The sequence below is a fragment of the Saccoglossus kowalevskii genome, chromosome 3 (assembly GCF_978046115.1).
Source record: "Saccoglossus kowalevskii chromosome 3, keSacKowa6.1, whole genome shotgun sequence".
NCBI lineage: Eukaryota > Metazoa > Hemichordata > Enteropneusta > Harrimaniidae > Saccoglossus > Saccoglossus kowalevskii.
In genome coordinates, this window is record NC_140643.1 from 1,183,819 (window position 1) to 1,208,132 (window position 24,314).

At 38.1% G+C, this 24,314-nt stretch overlaps 1 protein-coding gene across 1 annotated transcript in view; it reads left to right on the forward strand.

Annotated features, from left to right (window-relative positions):
* Positions 1–24,314, forward strand: part of LOC144352627 (complex I assembly factor ACAD9, mitochondrial-like) — a 203,539-nt gene that overhangs the window by 24,884 nt on the left and 154,341 nt on the right. The window contains exons 5-6 of the mRNA XM_085496672.1: positions 2,634–2,734; positions 9,349–9,427. Coding sequence (XP_085352798.1) covers positions 2,634–2,734; positions 9,349–9,427 — 180 coding nt within the window. The remainder of the gene's footprint in view (positions 1–2,633; positions 2,735–9,348; positions 9,428–24,314) is intronic.

The following is a 24,314-nucleotide window of genomic DNA, read 5'->3' on the forward strand; positions in this document are numbered from 1 at the left end:
TCAAATTAATATTCACGGGATTCAGCAAAAATGAAATATTAAGAATGTCCAAAAAAGTACTTGTGTTTTCAATGTCATTAAAATCTGACCAGGGATATGCAGACAATTTCACTTGAGCTGAACTAAATGGATGCCAAGCTATCTAAAAAAATGAAGAAAAATACTATTGAAAAAATACAAAACATAATACATTTAATATAAATGCAGATAGTGCATAAAAAGTGCATAAAAAACTAATCAGCAGTGATCATGTAACCTAAGTGTATGTCAAATTTCCTGGATTTCAGTGTTCATTCCAGAAAATTTTCTCAGATTGGCTGCTAATTTGCATATTAATTTGCATACTAATTAACATATTGTAGATGTACTGTATACAGTGAAACAAATTTAGATAATTAAAATGGGATAAATCTCAACACCGGTAGGTCCCGGTATTGGTCACGGGTGTAGTCCGGCACTCGGGTATCATATTTACTTCAAAGGTAATTTAAAAGTGATGATAGATTCATTGATATTGAATTACAGTCACTGTTGGCCGAACTTGACTTGTGTTTTCTCAATAATTTTAGTCTAATATGTCGTCATGAAACCAAGTTTTACACTTCCTTTCAATCTGCTAGCAAGTGCCAATGAACTCCGGAAATAGCAATCGTGCATAACAGAATCACGATCAGCGTGTTCTAAACTTTTAAGTTTTTATTATTCCAGTATTTTATATGCCAAACGTAATTCCTAAGCCTCCTAAATGACGAGATAAACTTTCGGTTTACACGTTTCATAACCAGTTTTTGAACTAATAGCAGGACTGTTTTTCTGGCAAAGTGTGACACTGTGCGATCACGAGTTTCTCACTAAAGTCAGGACACAAACGGATAAATCAAAGTTCATAATAAATACCATAGGCACAGTTTCTTACCTTTGAAACTGACAAGATATAATTTAATCTATATAAGCCTTGTGCAAAGAACAATACAGTCCCGGAATACAATATCTTCAGACGAAAACGACACCGATTTCCTCAGCGGCTAGACTGGCACATGCACAATACGTGCTCTTGTGAGATGTCGTTAAAACTCAGATTTTTCCGGCAAATTTAGGCATTTTTACTAGTAAAATGTTGAAAATCACAAAAAAACACAGTTAAACTTTGGCGAATCAAAAAAATACTTGGCAAGCATATGTATGGCATTGAGAATTACATATGCACCAACTTTGAAAACATTGGACAGAGCATATCGAAGTTAAGAGAGGTAATAGACAGACAGACGAACGAACCAAAGCCAATCGAATAGCCTTCGTCTGCGAAGGCTAAAAACCATGTCATGTGCTTCATTGTACTGGTATACATGTATATATTTACATATAACATTTCTCATTGTAGGGTATTTATTATACTGTTATGGTGTGACTTTTCTCATTACAGGGTATTATACTGTTATTGTGTAACATTTCTCACAACAGGGTTTTTATAATACTGTTATGGTGTAACATTTCTCTTTACAGGGTATTATTATGTTATGGTGTAACATTTCTCATTGAAGGGTATTTATTATACTGTTATAGTGTAACATTTCTCATTACAGGGTATTTATTATACTGTTATAGTGTAACATTTCTCATTACAGGGTATTTATTATACTGTTATAGTGTAACATTTCTCATTACAGGGTATTTATTATACTGTTATAGTGTAACATTTCTCATTACAGGGTATTTATTATACTGTTATAGTGTAACATTTCTCATTACAGGGTATTTATTATACTGTTATAGTGTAACATTTCTAATTACAGGGTATTTATTATACTGTTATAGTGTAACATTTCTAATTACAGGGTATTTATTATACTGTTATAGTGTAACATTTCTAATTACAGGGTATTTATTATACTGTTATAGTGTAACATTTCTAATTACAGGGTATTTATTATACTGTTATAGTGTAACATTTCTAATTACAGGGTATTTATTATACTGTTATAGTGTAACATTTCTAATTACAGGGTATTTATTATACTGTTATAGTGTAACATTTCTAATTACAGGGTATTTATTATACTGTTATAGTGTAACATTTCTAATTACAGGGTATTTATTATACTGTTATAGTGTAACATTTCTAATTACAGGGTATTTATTATACTGTTATAGTGTAACATTTCTAATTACAGGGTATTTATTATACTGTTATAGTGTAACATTTCTAATTACAGGGTATTTATTATACTGTTATAGTGTAACATTTCTAATTACAGGGTATTTATTATACTGTTATAGTGTAACATTTCTCATTACAGGGTATTTATTATACTGTTATAGTGTAACATTTCTCTTTCCAGGGTATTTATTATACTGTTATAGTGTAACATTTCTCATTACAGGGTATTTATTATACTGTTATAGTGTAACATTTCTCTTTCCAGGGTATTTATTATACTGTTATAGTGTAACATTTCTCATTACAGGGTATTTATTATACTGTTATAGTGTAACATTTCTCTTTCCAGGGTATTTATTATACTGTTATAGTGTAACATTTCTCTTTCCAGGGTATTTATTATACTGTTATAGTGTAACATTTCTCTTTCCAGGGTATTTATTATACTGTTATAGTGTAACATTTCTCTTTCCAGGGTGTTCTTATAGCAGGTACTCCTGAACAGAAAGCTCAATATCTACCAAAGCTAGCAAGTGGAGAGAATATTGCAGCCTTCTGTTTAACAGAACCATCAAGGTAAGTTTCAAGGTAGCAATCAATGTTATAACCTTGTATCCATCAGATAAATTACAAAGCCGTGTGCTCTATGAAATTATATACATACAGTACAGTTCTCGCGAAAGCTTTGGCATTTGTGGCTTCATTGTCGCCCCAGCATCGCATCATTGTGGCATCATTGTCGCCTACGCATGGCTTCATTGTCGCCTACGCATGGCTTCATTGTGGCATCATTGTCGCCTACGCATCGCATCATTGTGGCATCATTGTCGCCTACGCATGGCTTCATTGTCGCCTACGCATGGCTTCATTGTCGCCTACGCATGGCTTCATTGTGGCATCATTGTCGCCTACGCATCGCATCATTGTGGCATCATTGTCGCCTACGCATGGCTTCATTGTCGCCTACGCATCGCATCATTGTGGCATCATTGTCGCCTACGCATCGCATCATTGTGGCATCATTGTCGCCTACGCATGGCTTCATTGTCGCCTACGCATCGCATCATTGTGGCATCAGCTTCATGTCATTGAAAATTGAAGCTGTGTTTGCCACGCTTATTTTGTGGCATCATCGTGGCCTCAGCTTCGCAGTCTCATGGCATCAACATGGCATCAGCTTCAAAGTATTGTGACATGAGTATGACCTCATTATTTTCACGCAGTAGAGAAAAACACATGTACAGAAGTTCGAGATGTAATCGATTTGAAATCCAAGGCGGTAAAGGGAATAAAATACTGTAGAATACTTTATTTTCGCTTGGAATTGATTTTCGCTGAAGGAATGATTGAGTGAAAAAATAAAATCCAGTGAATATACCCCTTTTCCTATATTTTACAATCAACTCATTAGAAAATAAATTCCATAAAAAACACCCCAAAAGTCTTTTCAGCGAAAATTAATTCCAGCTAAAATAAAATATTTCACAGTAATATGATCATGAGTGGAATGACATTTTAAAAAGATATCTTGTTTAATTATTTTAGTGTTGCGAGTATTGGGCACCAACAATTTGTGAAGTACATTACAAACGGCACGGTGGCGAGTGTCATATTGACTGCAAGGAAAATCATGATAAATTTAAATCACACGATGCAATCGTTGTTCGGATACAACACAGTTTTCTATATATGAAATGAAACTGTACTTTAAAAGTATTCTCACAAAAAATATTTTCGAATAAAATTGAGCCACATGCCCTGTAAAAAAATCGAATAGCGATTGACATGCAAAAATAATATATTGGGGTTCAGAAAAAAAAGTATCAATTTAGTTGTAGCCGTAAATATTTGGTGACAAGTCGATGAACAATTTGAAAATCATGATTGACATGGAAGTCCTTTGATACTGAAAATCATCGACCCCAGTCTAGTTTACCTTATTTCCCAACTTAATTGCAAAACTGATTTGTATCTCAGCCCAGTTTCTTTTTTTTGAACTGAGGTAAAATCCCATCTGTTTGGCAAAATATACCGATGTTTTACAGTGAATAATTGTGAAGCCTGTCACAGCACAAACAAACTATGTGAATCGACGCAGGAGATTGGATGGTACGACAAACAAATGTCGAAAAACTCGTGAATTTTACGGATTCAAATAAAATAAAGCTAGCAATTGGTAAGTCTGGTTAATAATATATCCCCCGATGCTCTTCGATTTTTTTATTTCAAGGTGAGAAATGGATAGTTGAAGTTCCATTGATTTCAAGGCAACTGTTTCACCGTGACAACTCTACGCTCTGTTGTAGTTTCGCGAGGTAAAAAAAAATATATAGTAAATTGTACTTGTTTAATTATTTGGTTTTACAGCTCGCAAATTATGGGACATGATCCCCATGAATTACGATAAATAAATGCTGATTGGGTTGATCGACGGACATCGGGCCATTTGGAGAAACTTCAAATAAATTATTGGGGCACAGTTGGTAGACATTTTAAACAAATGAAATTATTAATGAAAGAAGAGATTTTTCTAGATATTTACGAACATACTGTCAAAATATGCAAAATACACAAATAATATTAGGTTTTATTTTAGCCTATGTGACACAGCTGCTAGCAAGATTACATTCTTATTGGCTCATGTGGAAACCCAGGTGGTGTCACTGAATCATGCCTATAAATTGGACAGACTCGGGACAGTTTGAGTCCTTCATTTCAACTTGGTATCCAGTGTGTCCTGCTACGATAATGTGTGACAAGCACTTTTGTTTACAAGTCGTCCATTTTGCTACGTCATAGGGGTCAAACCGCGTGAATATATAATTAATTAAACATGGCTGCTTCATGTCCCCATTTAGTTTTTGTAATAATAATAATAACCTTATTGTCAACCTATCTCCATTGAGATCTGGACTAACATACAATAAAGATTAAAAGATACAGAAAATATATATTTAAAATACAAAAAATACAACAACAATAAACAAAACGGAAAAAGAAAAAAATAACTGTTTACATATAAATGTAAGAATGCATTATATTTTCAGGGCAGCTGGCAATCTCTGTATATTTTCTTTTCTCATAAGAAAGCATTTGTGAATGTATTTTGATATTTTGAGAATCTGTTTTTCATCTTTGTTATTTAGAAGAGTTTCTAATTTCTCTCTATTGGTATTGTTTTTAGGCTGTATATTTAATTCTTTGAATATATCGTTTCTTTCATTTATGTGACACATAGATCCCTTTTAAACACATCGTTTTACCGACATCCAAAATCAAGCCAAATTGAATGTATTCCTGCACGCGTGATTTGTTTTTGCCTGGAAATTATTGTGCAGAATATTATTAAGGGGAATGAGTCTATTTATTTATTATTGTAGTTTCAAGATTACACATGTCTGGTCAGTTACGGGGCACTTTTGTTTACGAGGCGTCCATTTTGCTACGTCATGGGGGTCAAACTGCATGAATATATAATTAATTAAACGTTGCTGCTTCACGTCCCCGTTTAGTTTTCGTAAGATGGAACTAGTTTCGGTTCGTTAGATTGAACTATTTTCAGTTCGTACCACTGATATTTTCTTTCTCAATGGAGTGTTTTGCTGCACCCGTAGTTGTTGTATAAATCCCGTACATTTTTACCCCGCAATACCCCCACCCCGTACTCGCTACATTTTATCACTAGTACTCGCTAAATTACCTCCACGTACTCGCTACAAATACCACCCATACTCGCTACAAATATCACCGTACTCGCTACAAATGTCACCCGTACTCGCTACAAATGTCACCCGTACTCGCTACAAATATCACCCGTACTCGCTATTTTCTGAAAAGTACGACCCGTATTTTTCACCCGTACTTGGCTCATTTTGGTGCATTTATATATATGCCAGGAACTTTAACTCAATATTTTGCTGTATGTGTATTTCATTTCCAGTACTATTGTCTTGTCTACCCCATACTAGCAGTGAAAGAACCCCCTGTCCTGTGGGTGCCCGCTCATTAGCAATAAGCAGGCCTTACACTGTGACAAAATAGTAAACTCAACACAATCTGGAAAAGAAACCCAGACGACCACGTTGTACTTCTGTTGAATACATTTTGTAGCAGTGCGTCACGTCAGAATATTGTCTAAAATAAAATATTCAATCCCAACCAAATCTAGGTCAAAGGGTCAGATTGCGTGCATATAATTATAGATAGTTAAAACAAAAAGTATTTGAACTTTTGACAGTTGTTCAACATCTGTATGCATGGTTACTAAACTAGCAGCCGTGATCTATGAAAACCAGGAAATTTTTAGTAGTCTGAATTTTTGCACAGTCGTAAATAAAGTGGAAATTGTGCGGTCAAATTCAACAAGTGGTCGCAAAATCAAGCGATAGAAAAGTGGAAGCCGGCGAGAGGTTGGGCGAAATGAGTACTGTACTTCTTTGTTTGATGAGGCCACAATGAAGCGAAGCGATAACCGCCTAACTTTTCAATGTCACGTCATTGATGTGACGATGAAGCCATAACAATGTCAATGATGCGAAGCTGACGCTGAAGTGAAGCCAAAGCTTTCGCGAGAACTTTACTGTATAATCACAGTGGTTTTCTGTTTTTGTCAGAGATTGCAGATTTTGGCCATAAAAATGTCATACACAATCTTTACATGTCATTATATCTAACAGGTAATATTACACCTACCCGTACATGTCATTATATCTAGCAGGTAATATTACACCTACCCGTACATGTCATTATATCTAGCAGGTAATATTACACCTACCCGTACATGTCATTATATCTAGCAGGTAATATTACACCTACCAGTACATGTCATTATAGCTAGCAGGTAATATTACACCTACCTGTACATGTCATTATAGCTAGCAGGTAATATTACACCTACCTGTACATGTCATTATAGCTAGCAGGTAATATTACACCTACCTGTACATGTCATTATAGCTAGCAGGTAATATTACACCTACCTGTACATGTCATTATAGCTAGCAGGTAATATTACACCTACCTGTACATGTCATTATAGCTAGCAGGTAATATTACACCTACCTGTACATGTCATTATAGCTAGCAGGTAATATTACACCTACCAGTACATGTCATTATAGCTAGCAGGTAATATTACACCTACCTGTACATGTCATTATAGCTAGCAGGTAATATTACACCTACCTGTACATGTCATTATAGCTAGCAGGTAATATTACACCTACCTGTACATGTCATTATAGCTAGCAGGTAATATTACACCTACCTGTACATGTCATTATAGCTAGCAGGTAATATTACACCTACCAGTACATGTCATTATAGCTAGCAGGTAATATTACACCTACCTGTACATGTCATTATAGCTAGCAGGTAATATTACACCTACCTGTACATGTCATTATATCTAGCAGGTAATATTACACCTACCCGTACATATCATTATATCTAGCAGGTAATATTACACCTACCCGTACATGTCATTATATCTAGCAGGTAATATTACACCTACCAGTACATGTCATTATATCTAGCAGGTAATATTACACCTACCAGTACATGTCATTATATCTAGCAAGTAGTATTACACCTACCAGTACATGTCATTATATCTAGCAGGTAATATTACACCTACTTGTACATGTCATTATATCTAGCAGGTAATATTACACCTACCAGTACATGTCATTATATCTAGCAGGTAATATTACACCTACCAGTACATGTCATTATAGCTAGCAGGTAATATTACACCTACCAGTACATGTCATTATATCTAGCAGGTAATATTACACCTACCAGTACATGTCATTATAGCTAGCAGGTAATATTACACCTACCCGTACATGTCATTATATCTAGCAAGTAGTATTACACCTACCAGTACATGTCATTATATCTAGCAGGTAATATTACACCTACCAGTACATGTCATTATAGCTAGCAGGTAATATTACACCTACCAGTACATGTCATTATATCTAGCAGGTAATATTACACCTACCAGTACATGTCATTATAGCTAGCAGGTAATATTACACCTACCAGTACATGTCATTATAGCTAGCAGGTAATATTACACCTACCAGTACATGTCATTATAGCTAGCAGGTAATATTACACCTACCTGTACATGTCATTATAGCTAGCAGGTAATATTACACCTACCTGTACATGTCATTATATCTAGCAGGTAATATTACACCTACCCGTACATATCATTATATCTAGCAGGTAATATTACACCTACCCGTACATGTCATTATATCTAGCAGGTAATATTACACCTACCAGTACATGTCATTATATCTAGCAGGTAATATTACACCTACCAGTACATGTCATTATATCTAGCAAGTAGTATTACACCTACCAGTACATGTCATTATATCTAGCAGGTAATATTACACCTACTTGTACATGTCATTATATCTAGCAGGTAATATTACACCTACCAGTACATGTCATTATATCTAGCAGGTAATATTACACCTACCAGTACATGTCATTATAGCTAGCAGGTAATATTACACCTACCAGTACATGTCATTATATCTAGCAGGTAATATTACACCTACCAGTACATGTCATTATAGCTAGCAGGTAATATTACACCTACCCGTACATGTCATTATAGCTAGCAGGTAATATTACACCTACCAGTACATGTCATTATAGCTAGCAGGTAATATTACACCTACCAGTACATGTCATTATAGCTAGCAGGTAATATTACACCTACCAGTACATGTCATTATAGCTAGCAGGTAATATTACACCTACCCGTACATGTCATTATAGCTAGCAGGTAATATTACACCTACCTGTACATGTCATTATATCTAGCAGGTAATATTACACCTACCCGTACATGTCATTATATCTAGCAGGTAATATTACACCTACCAGTACATGTCTTTATATCTAGCAGGTAATATTACACCTACCAGTACATGTCATTATATCTAGCAGGTAATATTAGACCTACCAGTACATGTCATTATATCTAGCAGGTAATATTACACCTACCCGTACATGTCATTATATCTAGCAGGTAATATTACACCTACCCGTACATGTCATTATATCCAGTAGGTAATATTACACCTACCAGTACATGTCATTATATCTAGCAGGTAATATTACACCTACCAGTACATGTACATGTGATTCTTTTCTGTATGTTTCAGTGGAAGTGATGCTGCTTCCATTCAGACTAGAGCAACTCTAAGTGAAGATGGTGAATATTATTTACTGAATGGAGGCAAAGTAAGTGCTTATTCAAGCTTGTACATCTTGATTTGATAGCCATACTTGAATATTCATGTTGTGTCTTGTTTTGTTTTGTAAATGTGAAGTCATTGAATGACAGTGGAACTCATTAATGTTGTTTCGTCCTGTAATCTTTTCAGAGGTGATCTTATGTATACATTGTAGTATCAATATTTTTATCATGGCATCATTATGGGCAAAAAAATAATGGCCAATGTTTAAAACATGACTATCATTCTTCTTTGTTTTTCCACCCAGTGTGTTAGAACGATGTTCTCAAATAACAAGTTTTGGATCCCAACAAATCTGTCAGACTTGAGCAAATGCATTCTAAACATGTTAAAGAAACTCTGCAAACAATTACAGACTAACATCCATCTTATCTAATTTAAGTAAAAATTTTTGAATTGATTATTAACAAGCAATTCATTTATTTATTTGTTAAAAAGGGCTTTCTCTCAGAGGCTGTGCCCCTGGAGGTTTCACTCCAAGGGGGCAAGTTGCTGGTCCCTCTGTGGACTCGTCCTCGCACGGCGCCGGGTTTGCTTACGAGACTCAGGCTTTGGTTGAGAACCTGCTGGGGCAAATTGCGTTCCTTGCAGGTCGAGTAGACCAAATGCAAGGGGAGCAGGTTGCCTGCACTGCAGTTGCCCCTTGTGTTGGCAAGCCGGAAGGAGCACACCAGCAAGGAGTATTAGCATGCAGGATGCTTCCTTCTGGGATCTCCCCGATCCTTGTCATTTTTTGGGGGGGAGGCAGGAGGGGCACAGGCTTGTGGTATCAAGTCTCCACCGAGACTTAGTCCACAAGTAGCCAACGGGAGGGCTGGCAGCCAAGTCTCCGATTTCGAAGGGGGCCAAGCAGAGCAGGACATGGGTCTGTAAATTGACATTATGCACATCATTTTGTTTGTCAGATAAGATGGCTGACTGATGGCCATTTTTTAAAAATAAATATGGTTCTAGTGCCATATCTCTGACTTGCTGTGGCTGATTATGTTCAAATTTTAAATATTCATTATACATCATGTCATAGATATACAGATTTATTGGTTTGATGATCCTATTCAAAGTGGCCAAATAGTGGTCATTTTTGTGCTAAAATAATCATCAAATATCAAGCATTTATGGATGGATTTTGTTCAAACTTATTACATACATTAGACATTACGAGTTCCTGATGCACGTCATTTTATTTTTTAGAGCAGATTCAAAATGGCTGACTGGTGACCATTTTTACCTTGCCCGTACCATCAAAGATGGAAGAGATGGAAGGGAAAGGTATATTAAGGGAAAAATTTTGTCTGTCGTTGTTGTTGTTGTTGTTGTCGTCGTTGTCGTTGTCGTCGTTAATAATTGTTATTGTGTGCATAATAACTTTACTAATTCTATTCCAAACTTCATCAAACTTGGTGACCTTATTCATCAGTATAAAGTCTTCCCTGAGTTTGAACAACAGATGTCCTATATGAAAATATCATGCAAAAATTGAGAAAATCTGATAACATAATTTGACTGTTTCTACTTGACTGATCACTGGTGATACACATCTCAGTGGTAATGTGCATTGTTGTATGTGTTCAATGAAGCAAATGATTTATCTTGTAATAATATCCTTGGTAATGTATCTCAGAATCCCATACTGGGTTTCAAAACCAACTCATGGAGAGATTGCACAGTCTGATACACATTTGCAAACCTACCAATAAAATCTTTACAGAAAACAAGATGTCAGAAAATCAATATAAGCACTCCTATGAACTGGGTGCCAAACTTTGATCAAGATCTGAAGCTAATAGAAAATCTGTTTAGTTCAAAGTTATCAAATCAAAAACAATACATAAAAAATACATAAAAAGCAAAACATTTCATCCACATTTTAAAAAGAAAGTTGTTCTAAAATATATGTATTCTGTATTTGACAAACAGTTTATTTGACAAATGAAAACTCACAGGAATATGTTTCAGCTATTAGAACAGAATGATAGAGTTTTTATATTACTCGTTTAAAAACGCACTTCAAAGATTGCAGTGTTTGAAGATGTAGATTTTCAGGAGGCAACAGTACTGTTGACTTCTTCCTCCACTGGACACCAACTAACTATTTAAGTTGATTTGCATACAAAGCAGAGCTTGCAACATGATAGCTATTCATAAAGGGTGTTTTTTTTTTTACATTTCATATAATACAGTAGTCACACAATGAGGCAGTTCATATTTGTCTCAGTGAATCATTAATTTTTGACAGACACCTGTACAAAATACTTGGATAAAAGCCAGCTAAGATTTTCTGTTATCTTGCATGTTTTATGAATCTATTCACATCTAAATGCAGCACTTTTTTTTTTGCGATGAGGCATTTGTTTTTATACTAAAATATCTGAATTACTTTGAATAAAGCTGGAAATTATGTCTTTTAAAATAATTAAACAAATAAGGCACCAATGTTTTTGTAAGATATTTACATCTTTAAAGGACATTCAGTAGACTGATTCCCCACTGTTGGTTCAACCCCAAAACTTGTTTGTATTCAAAATTAATTATGACAATGCATATTTATATTGAAACAAAATATGTTAAAGGGAATTATATTATATAACAAAGGGCAAGGTCACCAGAGTTCAACTATGTTGTTTTAATAAATGGGCTTCTGGAGCCATATCTCTGACATGCCTTGACTGATTATGTTCAAATTTTATATATTCATTATACATCATGTCATAGATATATGTATTCAAAATGGCTGATTTTGTTTTAATTAATGCTGTTCCAGAGCAATACCTCTCATTGTGGACAAGTACTTGTTTGACTATCAGATACAAATGTCAATCATTTTAATGTTAAACAATCATCATAATCCTATTCCTAACATGGTTATTTTCCAGCTATATTACTACAAACAAAACTATATATATCTTAAATTTGATAACTAATGGGAACTGTGCCATGCATGGCTTGTTTTCATGTATCCTTCCTCCACTGCGAGTCACTCCTCCTTTGAGAACTTGCAGACACTCCCAGAGAGGACCAGCCCGGTCATCACAGTGGGTGCAACTCTGGCGGCCCCTCAGAGTCAGTTCTTCGTAATGAGTCCACGCCGTGGGGTAATGGGGGAACATCAATCCTAGTGATCTGATGTTCAACCCCCCACCCTCGATCCTGAAGCAGTCACTCTCGGTAGGGCTGTCCTTTCGCGATCGTGACTGCGGGATCCAAAGCAATACCGACTGCATGGCTCTCGAGTGCTGGACGTAAGGGGATCACACAGACGGTGTTGATGGGCGGACCTTGGTTCCCTGCGGATTAGAGGCCTAAGTCCTTATGGTAGGTGTCATGCATACGAGATGCCAACAATTTTGACTATGTTGCCTAGTGTTCGATCCATCCATCAAAACGCAAGACCGCGTACGAGTTAAATAACATTGAACGAATAACTTTAATTGATCAAAGGGGGAAAAGGGATTAAATACAATCTGTTTACAAAGCTAGGATTTTCTGTCCATTAATGAAGCATTAAACTGCTGGCGCACAATGTATGAGAAAATTACAGAAAGAATGATTTTAGATTTTACTTAGCCTTTGAATAGACAATTACTGGAATGTACAATATGGTTGCCTTAAATTACATATTCATGTACAGTACACAAAATTCATATAATGTAACGTGTAGCTTTGAAAAATACATTACAAAGCTTCCAATAACGTAACGTAATTACCAGTTATATAGTAGGTTATTACAAGCGATACAACACTGATCTTCCGGTAATGTAGAACGCAATTCCGAGTGAGACAACACGTATCCTCCGGTAATGTGGCACGCAGTTCCAAGTGAGACAACACGTATCCTCCGGTAATGTAGAACGCAGTTCCAAGTGAGACAGCACGTATCCTCCGGTAATGTAACACTAACTGCTTGATAAAGTCAAGATGGCACTATGAAAAATAACAGCACCATAATAAAATCATAATAAATATAACAACTTAATACTAAGGCATAAAACTTACGGATTTCACGTCATTCTTTGAAACAATGGAGTATCAACATTTTACGGAAATATATAATTAAACTCTACAACGAAATTCTACTTACAATGAGTTTGCATTCAGTCCCTTTTGTGACGAAGCCCAGGTGCACAGCAATTGAGTTGTACGTACACGACAAGACCCCTCTGACGTGCTGGCCCTAAATACCCACAATAGCTAGTTAAAGCTACTGTCCCTTTTGTACAGTTCCTGCCAGAAAATCTGAACACATAGGCTCCAAAGCTGGCCCAGGCTTATACTAGAGATATAGCCACTTCCCTAGCGCCCCATACAAAAAGCAGAACTTGGCTCGTCACAAGACCCCAGCAAGTGGTTGCCGAAAAACAACCTTCCAGGACTGTGTTCTGGGTGAGACTAACTTGAATTTGCTTTCAGTGCTCACCACAAGGAAACAGAAACAAAGAAATTTGCATACTAATAGTACAGCTGGGCGACCTGTCCTCAACCTAAGCCCTAACTAGCTCTTTGTTTAAAACAATAGCATCTGAAGTGGTATACACTGCAGGTGACTAATTACCGATACTAGATTATAATGTGACAATTAAGCCCCCCGTTTTTGTGAATGTGTTTACGCATTCAAAGTTATACACATTATAATATACCTCCATCTGATACCTTGTCTTAATGGAATATTAATAGACAAGATTTTGTGGCTGATATGCTTCTGCTTAAGTAATCGGCCCCAACATTCTCTTTACCTTTGATCACCTCGATCCGGAATCGGAAGGGCTGCAATGCCAGCGCCCATCTCATTATCCTCCCATTTGCCACCTTAGATTTACGAAGACATGTTAATGGCTGGTGATCTGTCTGTATCACAAATTCCTTACCATATAAATACGACTGGAACTTTTGCACTGCCCAGACCATCGCCAAACATTCCCGTTCCATCACCGAATACCTAGTTTGACATCCATTCAATTTCTTGCTTGCATAAGCTATTGGGAATATTTCTCCACCAATGTTTTGTAACAAAACTGCTCCGACGCCTGTATCTGATGCGTCTGTGCGTAATGTAAATTCCTTGTTTAGATCAGGCAGCTGAAGTATGGGGAAGTTAACCAACTTACCTTTAAGTGTGGAAAAAGCATGTTCCTGAGCATCACCCCACTGAATTACGTTAGGCTTTCCCTTTCTGGTACAGTCAGTCAGAGGGGTAGCCACTGCCGCAAAGTCTGGAATGAATTTCCTATAAAATCCAACTAGTCCCAAGAATGATCTTACCTGAGTCTTTGTTAACGGTCTCTGAGCCTCTAATACAGCTTGAATTTTATCCGGCTTGGGCTTAACGGTGCCATGACCTACTATGTGACCCAAAAATTCGACTTCATCATATCCTAAGAAACACTTAGTGGGGCGTGCTGTCAAATTAGCACTGCGAAGACGCTTGAACACTTTCTCAGTTGCCTGGACGTGCTCACTCCAAGTCCTTGTATGGATAAGAATATCATCAATATAATTATGTACATTACTAATACCTTTAAGGAGCCGTCTCATTATACGACTGAACGTTGCCCCCGCATTTACAAGCCCAAATGGCATCATATCAAAATGATATAAACCATTATGTGTAATAATTGCGGTAAGGGGTTTTGATTCCTCAGACATAGGAATCTGCCAGTAACCTTTACTTAAATCGACCTTACTAAAGTAACGATCTTTTGCTAACTGGGTAAATATCTCTTCTTGATCTGGAACTGGCTCGGCATCAAATACTGTAATCTGGTTTACTTTCCTCATATCGCAACCCAACCTGAGAGATTTGTCGGATTTAGTGATGACTACCAAGGGACATGCATAAGGACTATTACTTGGTGAAATTATACCCATTTGTAACATATTTACTATTTCTTTCTGAACTTCTGCTCTCAATGCATGTGGTATAGGATATGGCCTGCTTCTAATAGGCTCTGTCTCTCTTACTTGTATTGTATGTTTTCCTAAGGTAGTCTTACCAGGGATATCTGTCAGCACATCACGGAATTCTTCTAGAATTTGCTTGACGTCCTTAACCATAGACGTACTCAGCTTTGGACTAAGGTGTACATCTTTTATGCTCTCTTTGCTTACTATGGGAGGAAGATGCAATAAGTCCTCATTTGAAAAAGATTTCAATTCGGATGGACCTACTTCTTCCTGACATTCTTCCTCAACTACAGATACACAAGCCACGTCATAAATATCACCACGGTACTCGACTAAGGATGCAGTAACTTCTGATCGATGATGATACTTCTTGAGCAAATTAGCGTGAAAGATTTTGCGGGTGTGACCCAAGTCTATTTTGTAGTTTAGGCTACTTACTTTCTGTGTAATGGGAAATGGGCCTTTCCATTGTAATAGTAGTTTATTATTACTTGTTGGCAGGAGCAAAAGTACCTCGTCTCCGACCTCAAAGTTCCTTACCTTTGCCTTCTTATTATAATAAGATTGATATCGCGAGGCAGATTTTGCCAAAGCCTCTCGAGCAAGCTGGCAGGTTCGCTCCAAACGTTCTCTCAAGTCCAACACATACTGATATACACTCTTGGTTTCACTTGCCTGTGTTTCACCAGTCCATAACTCTTCGAGTATCATCATTGGACCACGAACAATGTGCCCAAATATAAGTTCAAATGGGGCAAACCGAACGGCGCACTGCCTTTGAGCCCAGTGGTGTACCACTTACACGCATCAAGGCTCTCAGTTGACTCACTCAGGCTTTTTCCTGAGTAATCTGCCAACGTCCTGGCCAGGGCGAACAGGTATCCCACCAACACAGCCTACGCCTCAAAATAACGAGTGTACACTGACAAAATGGACTTGTCTTTCAGAGATGTTGGCTACAGGTCAGCCTTGTCACCCACCATTGAGAATTCTCTGGGGATGAGGCTAGCCGGTTGTCCTACTATTAGAAGACTGTTTACTGCTTAATCAGAGGCCTAGACCCCGAACGAGGGAACCATCCAATTTGGACTTGTCGGTTGTGTTGTCTGCTCTAAGCAGGCCGCCTTGGAGCCTCTCTGATCAGGTCCACTCAAATATTCGACATGGAAAACAGTCTTCATACTAGCCCTCGCATCAGGTAGACGTCGGGCTGAACTAGAGGCCCTGTCCTTCTCGAACGAGTGTGCCGCCTTTATGAACAATCAAGTCATGCTAAAGACACGAATCAGGTTCCTCGTCAAAAATCAAATCCCAAGACGCAATTCACAACCGATCGTCATCCCCGGCTGACAAGGTTGTCAACCCAGAGGATCTGGAGGAGTTGCTTCTGTGCCTGGTTAAAGCGCCGAGTTGCTACGAAAGCCGTACTAAGGAGTCAAGGCATGGCGGCAGGGTAAGCAGACCAGCCTCCCCGACTTCAAGGTTTATAACTGTTTTCTCGATACAGGGTTTACAGAGACACCAAGTATGAGCACATGAGGTCCGTGCAATTGCGAACTCATTAGCTCTTGCGTCAGGTGCCCCCCTCGAACATGTGCTGAGGGCAGGCTTCTTGAGAATGCAAAATGTCTTTACCACTTCTACCAAAGAGATACCCAACCCATTGAGGAGGGTCTTTTTAGGGAGGGTCTGTCGTAGCCGATCAGACTTTGGTTGCTGACCTCAGGAATCCCTGCACGTAGGAGATAGAGTAGTCTCTGCTACAGATTTGTTTGTAGAAGTTTCTCCCATCAGCGCTCCTTGGAACTTTCCAGGTCTCGCTTTCGATCTACATGTATGCCCTCATGCAGAACTGTTTTAGGCTTTTCTTTTGATAGCATACCGAACTCTATCATCGTTCAGCATTTTTTTTGTTCTAGGGACGGCACTGGCAAGGTAGGACATCATTTCTTCACTGATCTGAACTAGGTTGTTGTAAGAAGAGGGTATTATCCGGGACTGGGACACCCTTTTTTATCATTTCAATTCGTTCAGAAACCCACCACCTATCGGTGTCTGAATCTGCCTAGGGGCTAGCTAGGTTCTTACGGCGTTATGACCCCCCCCCCCCCCTTCGAGCTTATGGATAAGGCGGACATGAAATACGTCACTTTGAAAATAGTTTTTTCTTTTGGCTCTGGCGTCAGGTAGGGGCACTGTCCTTTGGTGACGGATGTGCCTCCTTTATGAACTCACAAGTTATTTTGAAGACTTGGTTGGGCTTTCTTGCCAAGAATCAAATCCTAGGTCGTTGCCCTGAGCTGATCGTCATCCTACGCCTCACTAACTTAGTGAGCAAGCAGGGCCGTCAGGAAGGGAAAGACACCAATGTGTCTAGGGGCAGTGAGAAGCGCATGTTTGTCTGTTATGGGCGGAACAAACAGAGCCATCCTGCTTCGAATATCACCATTTCATGGTGGATTGTTGATACGGTCGTGGAAGGGTATAAATAAACTACTTCTTCATCGGCTCGTTTGGAACGTCACCAGGTGAAGGTACACGATGTGGGCGAGGTAGCCACCTCATTGGCTTTGATGTCTGGGGCCTCACTCGAGCATGTGCTCTGAGCAGAGTTCTGGAGATCTCAGAATGTCTTCATTAACTACTACCTGAGAGACCTCGAAGCACTGGAGGAGGGTCCCTACAGGTTGGGCCCAGTGGTGACGGGTCAGACAGTGTTCGTTGACCCAGCCCGAACCACTAAGGGGCCCTATGCACGAAAATGTTAGCACAATAGTGTCTTCAGCCGAAACCAGCCTCCTTTGCTTGACGCTGGGGGTTTCGACCGATGCTACGAACCCCAGCAATACACTATTTTGATGCATTAGAATTGTTCGGCCATAATTTACTGTTCAGTCGACCGGCTTTAGTAAGCCTCCCTAAATTGGGGAGTCTACTTTCGAGGCACCTGGTCCCTGAAGAGTCACCCGAGTGGTTGTATCCTGGGACAAGACTCCCTGTTCGTGAGTAGTTTTAGATTTCTCTCAGTTTTTGACCTTTCTTCTTTGTGTCAAAATATATACATTTCAGCCATCGGAGCTTCCCCACCTCCAGTGAGCGTACTACTCTGCCTAACGAGTAATAAATGAAATAAATTATTTCCAAAGACTTTCTGGTAAGTGATGTAGTAAACTATTAGGGTTACAAACCTAATCATGCCTACCAGAAAGTCCGTGCAACCCACCCACCTCCCCACAAGCTTCTGGCGGCCCGTTGGTGCAGCAGAAACGTTTGTGAGAATGAACGGTACGGGCCTCGCGCACACGAGTGGCATGAGGTTGATCCCTCAGGAGAGGCCTTTTTCTATAGGGAATGCTACCCTAGGGTGTTATTTGTAGACCCGGGTATATTCCCTAATTGTTTCTGTTCGGGCTGTAGTCTGTAATTAAGCCTAACAAGTAATAAATGAAATTTATTATTTCCTTGGACTTCCTGGTAGGTATGGTTTGGTAAACAAACGGGTTTGTACAACCCTAATATTTTACAGTAGATTAGATCTGTAAGTAATGCTGCTGTTTTACGGCATGTGATTTCTCCATTGCGTGCAATTTATTATAGTACTGTTTATTCTGTGCGGCTCGGTGGTCTCATTCACTAGTTACTAGAAGAACTAGTAACCTTATTTGATTTCAAGAACTTCAAGAAGGCGGCATAAGAGACTTGTTTGCAAAGGTAAGTTCTCCAGTTTCAGTAAAATTGAATGTATTGGAGTAGGATTGGTGTACATTCTGTGTTGTACGGACGTGAATATTATGATGATTGCCAGCTTTTGTATTCTTGTGAAAAGCAAAAAAAGCAAACAATTATCTCCAATCTAAACTAGTTTGTAAATTGTATACCCTGTCAAATTATTGTACACGAACGATTAATTCATGAGGACATAGTTTTAAAGTAAATCATTTTCTGGTCTTTTGCTTGTGTCACGATTTCCAAAATATTCACAACTCGGGGGGGGGGGGGGATATCCCTGTCTCAATCAATTTATTTATTATATAATAGCAGGTTGCCTATGATTAAATTCATATTTTTTATGTTGTGAGAATTAAACTGTTGTGCGATTCAACATGGCGGATGTACAGTGACAACACGTTTATGGACAGTTGGTCGAGTACAGTCTGCAATGGACCATGAAATCGACGGTCGCTTTTCAGCAGTTTTTTTAGTTTTTTGGACCATATGTCCGCTGAGCCTATGAGATGGGTTTCTGTCCTGCGTCTGTCATCCGTCTATCTATCTATCTGTCTGTCTGTGCATGACTTCTTCTTAAAAAAACACTGAACCGTTTGACTCAATTTTTGGTGTGTGGATGCCTTGATGAGTGTAGATGGTAATTTGTTCATGAAAAGTTGATCTGCCAAAATTAGCCCCCCAAAACTCTACTGTGACGGTCTATAGTCAGAGTGCCATCTATAGTATGGTGTTGGAATAACTTTGTTTATGAATAAGTCTGTGCGTCCCTGTGTTGGTCAGCATGGCAGTTTCTGTCTGTGTGAGCAAGTCGATTCTTCTGTTAAATCGACTGAATTCCTTCCAAAGACTGAACTAAAGGTTATGGTTATGGATGTTGTGGACTTGGGACAGACGAAAATGTGTTCGCGTGGAATTTAGTGACTGGCAGAAGTCTTTTCCGAAAGTTGTGGTTGTGTGGATTGACCGCAGATGTTGCAGTCTGCTGTTGCCATTGTGTTGAACGAAACCGTGGTTGAACTGAGTATCCAGGTTCCTGTGAGTACAATCGTTGACATTTTGAGTTCTGTACGCCAGTATTAACTGTTCCAAGTAGATTGACTCGACCAATTATGTTTTCCCGTCGAGATTTCAACTAAAGTAAAGACTGTTCTTCGACAGACGTTTCGAGCAATGGCTCTTTATCGATAGCATAGAAGAAAGTGGTAATTAATCGTATATTTGGTCTTTAATCGTATATTTGGTCCCAAGGGAGATGTTGCGGTCAAATATCCATTCAGTTGTATCACTATGAATGTTGTATATTGCATTTCATGTATTAAATACGGGAAACTTTACTTTGGTTCTACAGTTCGTCGACTGGGTGATCGGTTTGCTGAGCATCTACGGCAAACTAGACAGAAAAATCGTTATTATCCGGTTTCACTTCATTTTAATTCTAGTGGACATAATATTACAGATATGTCTATTTCTGGTGTATGTGTTGTCAATGGCAACAAAAATCAGCTCAGGCGTGTCGAGGAGGAAACTATATTCCGCCTTGGAACTAAAGAACCCCATGGTATTAACAAACAGTTCAACTCATTTGTTGAGCTCACTACCTAAGGCGCGTTATTTGTTTTATTGTGGATTTTTTGTGATTCTAATTTATAGTTCATGCGTGTTCTTACGTTCCTATGTTCTACCTGTACGTTATAACACTTTCTTCTATGCTATCGATAAAGAGCCATTGCTCGAAACGTCTAGCTATTTTTAATAGTTATTTAGGACTACGATTACCAAATATTATCTTCTATATATCATATTTATCAGTCCAAGCAGCGTTTATTAGTCCCCGTTCGGACGCAGTCCGAAAACGGGGACTTATGTTTTGCCCTGTGTGCGTCCGTGCGTCCGTGCGTCCGTGCGTCCGTGATCACCTGTATCTCGAACATGCATGGACCGATTAAGTTCAAACTTCACTCATACATCACACATTATATGGGACATATGCACATGCATTTTTTTCATGATCCGATTAACGATAGCCGAATAGCGGCCATTTTAAGGCCGAAAATGCATCAAAATCGCACATTTTCACCATTCCGGACCCGGATCTCAGTTATGCATGGACGGATTTTGTTCAAATTTGGTACATACATTAAACATAATAGGACCTTGATGCACGTCATTTTTTTTTTTGGATCGGGTTCGAAATGGCCGACTGGCGGCCATTTTGTTTTAAAGAATTCAGTTCTGGATCTGTATCTGAGACATGCTTGGATTGATCGAGTTCAAACTTCACACACACAAGGTACATCATGTCACAAATATGTATGTGCATTTGTTTCATGATCTCATTAACGATAGCCAAATGGCGGCCACTTTAAGGCCGAAAATGCATTGAAATCGCACATTTTCACCATTCCGGACCCGGATCTCAGTTATGCATGGACGGATTTCATTCAAATTTGGTACATACATTAAACATAATAGGACCTTGATGCACGTCATTTTTTTTTTCGGATCAAGTTCGAAATAGCCGACTAGCGGCCATTTTGTTTTAAAGAATTCAGTTCTGGATCCGTATCTGAGACATGTCTGGATTGATCAAGTTCAAACTTCACACACACAAGGTACATCATGTCACAAATATGTATGTGCATTTGTTTCATGATCTCATTAACGATAGCCAAATGGGGGCCGCTTTAAGGCCGAAAATGCATTGAAATCGCACATTTTCACCATTCCGGACCCAGATCTCAGTTATGCATGGACGGATTTCATTCAAATTTGGTACATACATTAAACATAATAGGACCTTGATGCACGTCATTTTTTTTTCCGGATCAAGTTCGAAATAGCCGACTGGCGGCCATTTTGTTTTAAAGAATTCAGTTCTGGATCCGTATCCGAGACATGTCTGGATTGATCAAGTTCAAACTTCACACACACAAGGTACATCATGTCACAAATATGTATGTGCATTTGTTTCATGATCTCATTAACGATAGCCAAATGGCGGCCGCTTTAAGGCCGAAAATGCATTGAAATCGCACATTTTCACCATTCCGGACCCGTATCTCAGTTATGCATGGATGGATTTTGTTCAAATTTGGTACATACATTAAACATAATAGGACCTTGATGCACGTCTTTTTTTTTCGGATCAAGTTCGAAATGGCCGACTGGCGGCCATTTTGTTAAAGAATTCAGTTCTGGATCCGTATCCAAGACATGTCTGGATTGATCAAGTTCAAACTTCACACACACATGGTACATCATGTCACAAATAGATATGTGCATTTGTTTCATGATCTGCTTAACAATAGCGGAATGATGGCCATTTTAAGGCCGAAAATGCATCAAAATCACGTATTTTCACAATTCCAGAACCGGATCTCAGTCATGCATGGATGGATTTTGTTCAAATTTGGTACATACATTAAACATAATAGGACCTTGATGCACGTCTTTTTTTTCCGGATCAAGTTCGAAATGGCCGACTGGCGGCCATTTTGTTAAAGAATTCAGTTCTGGATCCGTATCCAAGACATGTCTGGATTGATCAAGTTCAAACTTCACACACACATGGTACATCATGTCACAAATAGATATGTGCATTTGTTTCATGATCTGCTTAACAATAGCGGAATGATGGCCATTTTAAGGCCGAAAATGCATCAAAATCACGTATTCTCACAATTCCAGAACCGGATCTCAGTCATGCATGGATGGATTTTGTTCAGATTTAGCACAATGTGTTGTACATATGCAGGAGCATTTCGGTCATGATCTGCTTTGAATGTATATGTCACTCAAATATGAACGGAACGGGGACGTGTCATTGACAATGACTTGTTTATTTATAAACTACTATTACCTGGATTGTGTATTTTACTATACATACATATTGTGACTACCATTCTGGTGAGTGATATTACTGAATACTTACCTTAAATTGTGTCATTTTGGTATTCACTTAAACCAAACTATTTCTGAGGTATCATATTATTGTTATAGTTGATACTTGTAGTGTTACATGCATAATTTGGAACTTTGTCCTGTTTTGCATGTTTAAAACATTTTGTATTTTGAATGTCTTTAGTATTCAGTACATGTAGTTGAACTCGAGCGTTATTTTATTATTGAATACTTAACTATTTTCTGTTGATATAAACCTGTGAATATACTATTTCAGTAATCGTGTAGGAATTATTTGTACTTCCCTACTGTTACGGCATTCGAGATGCCTGCATTGGTTGTGTATTAGTATTTTTTAATAGTAGTTTTAGTATTTTACAGTTAAGCTAATGTATACTGTTGTATTTAGTACGCCTTTGTTACCGTAAGACTAGATAAGTAATCTTTTCAATTATAGTAACTTTAAAGTATTTTCCTTTCATTTTACCAAGTACCTGTATTTAATATCCGAGTGCTAATCTCTGTTGTTACTAGCATATACTTCTATCTATCTAGTGAATACTCATTGCATTCGCAGCCTTAGTACCTATTACGTAGTATCTATCAGCACTTAGTGTTTCTAGTTAGTAAATACTGTATTGTGTATGTGGTAGCCATTTGTATTGAGTAAGTTAGGATTACTGCGTATGCCATACATTCTCTTCAGTACTCTGTACTGATGTGTTGGCCTATATGGTTGTAGCAGTTAGTGGCACTATACAGTACTGTGCATAGATATTCCTGTTCATTATAGTAACCACGTAATGAGTAGTATCTTGTATTAGCACATTACAGAACTTGTAATTGTATTTTTCTACTTTTTATTGAGACTTTTATTGAGAAATAACTGCGTAAGGGACGACGTCAAAAAATCGATGTCGGATAAAAAACTTATTTCCTTTAGTTTGGGGGTGGGGGGTTTTGACCTCAAAAAGTTTCCATCTTACAAAAACGATTTTAGATTTTATTTTTTAATGAAGTCAAAAAATCTTGGAGTATTTGTAGTTGTATCCAATCATGGACAGAAATAACCGAAAAGGGGAAAAAAAACAGAAAAATGGTTTGGTTCGAGTGTAAATCTGTGCGTCAAATAAGGTGCATTTGCAAACTCTTTTTCCACCCACCCGACAACCAACTGCTATGCAATACTACTGTCCGATTATCAATTTGTATTTAATGATGAATGTAGTCTGACGCCATGACCAATATTTATCAATTAAGTTTCAGTGGGGGGTAGGAGGGTTTTAAAAAAAACTAAAGGAATTAAGTTTTTTATTCGACATCGATCTTTTGACGTCGTCCCTTAC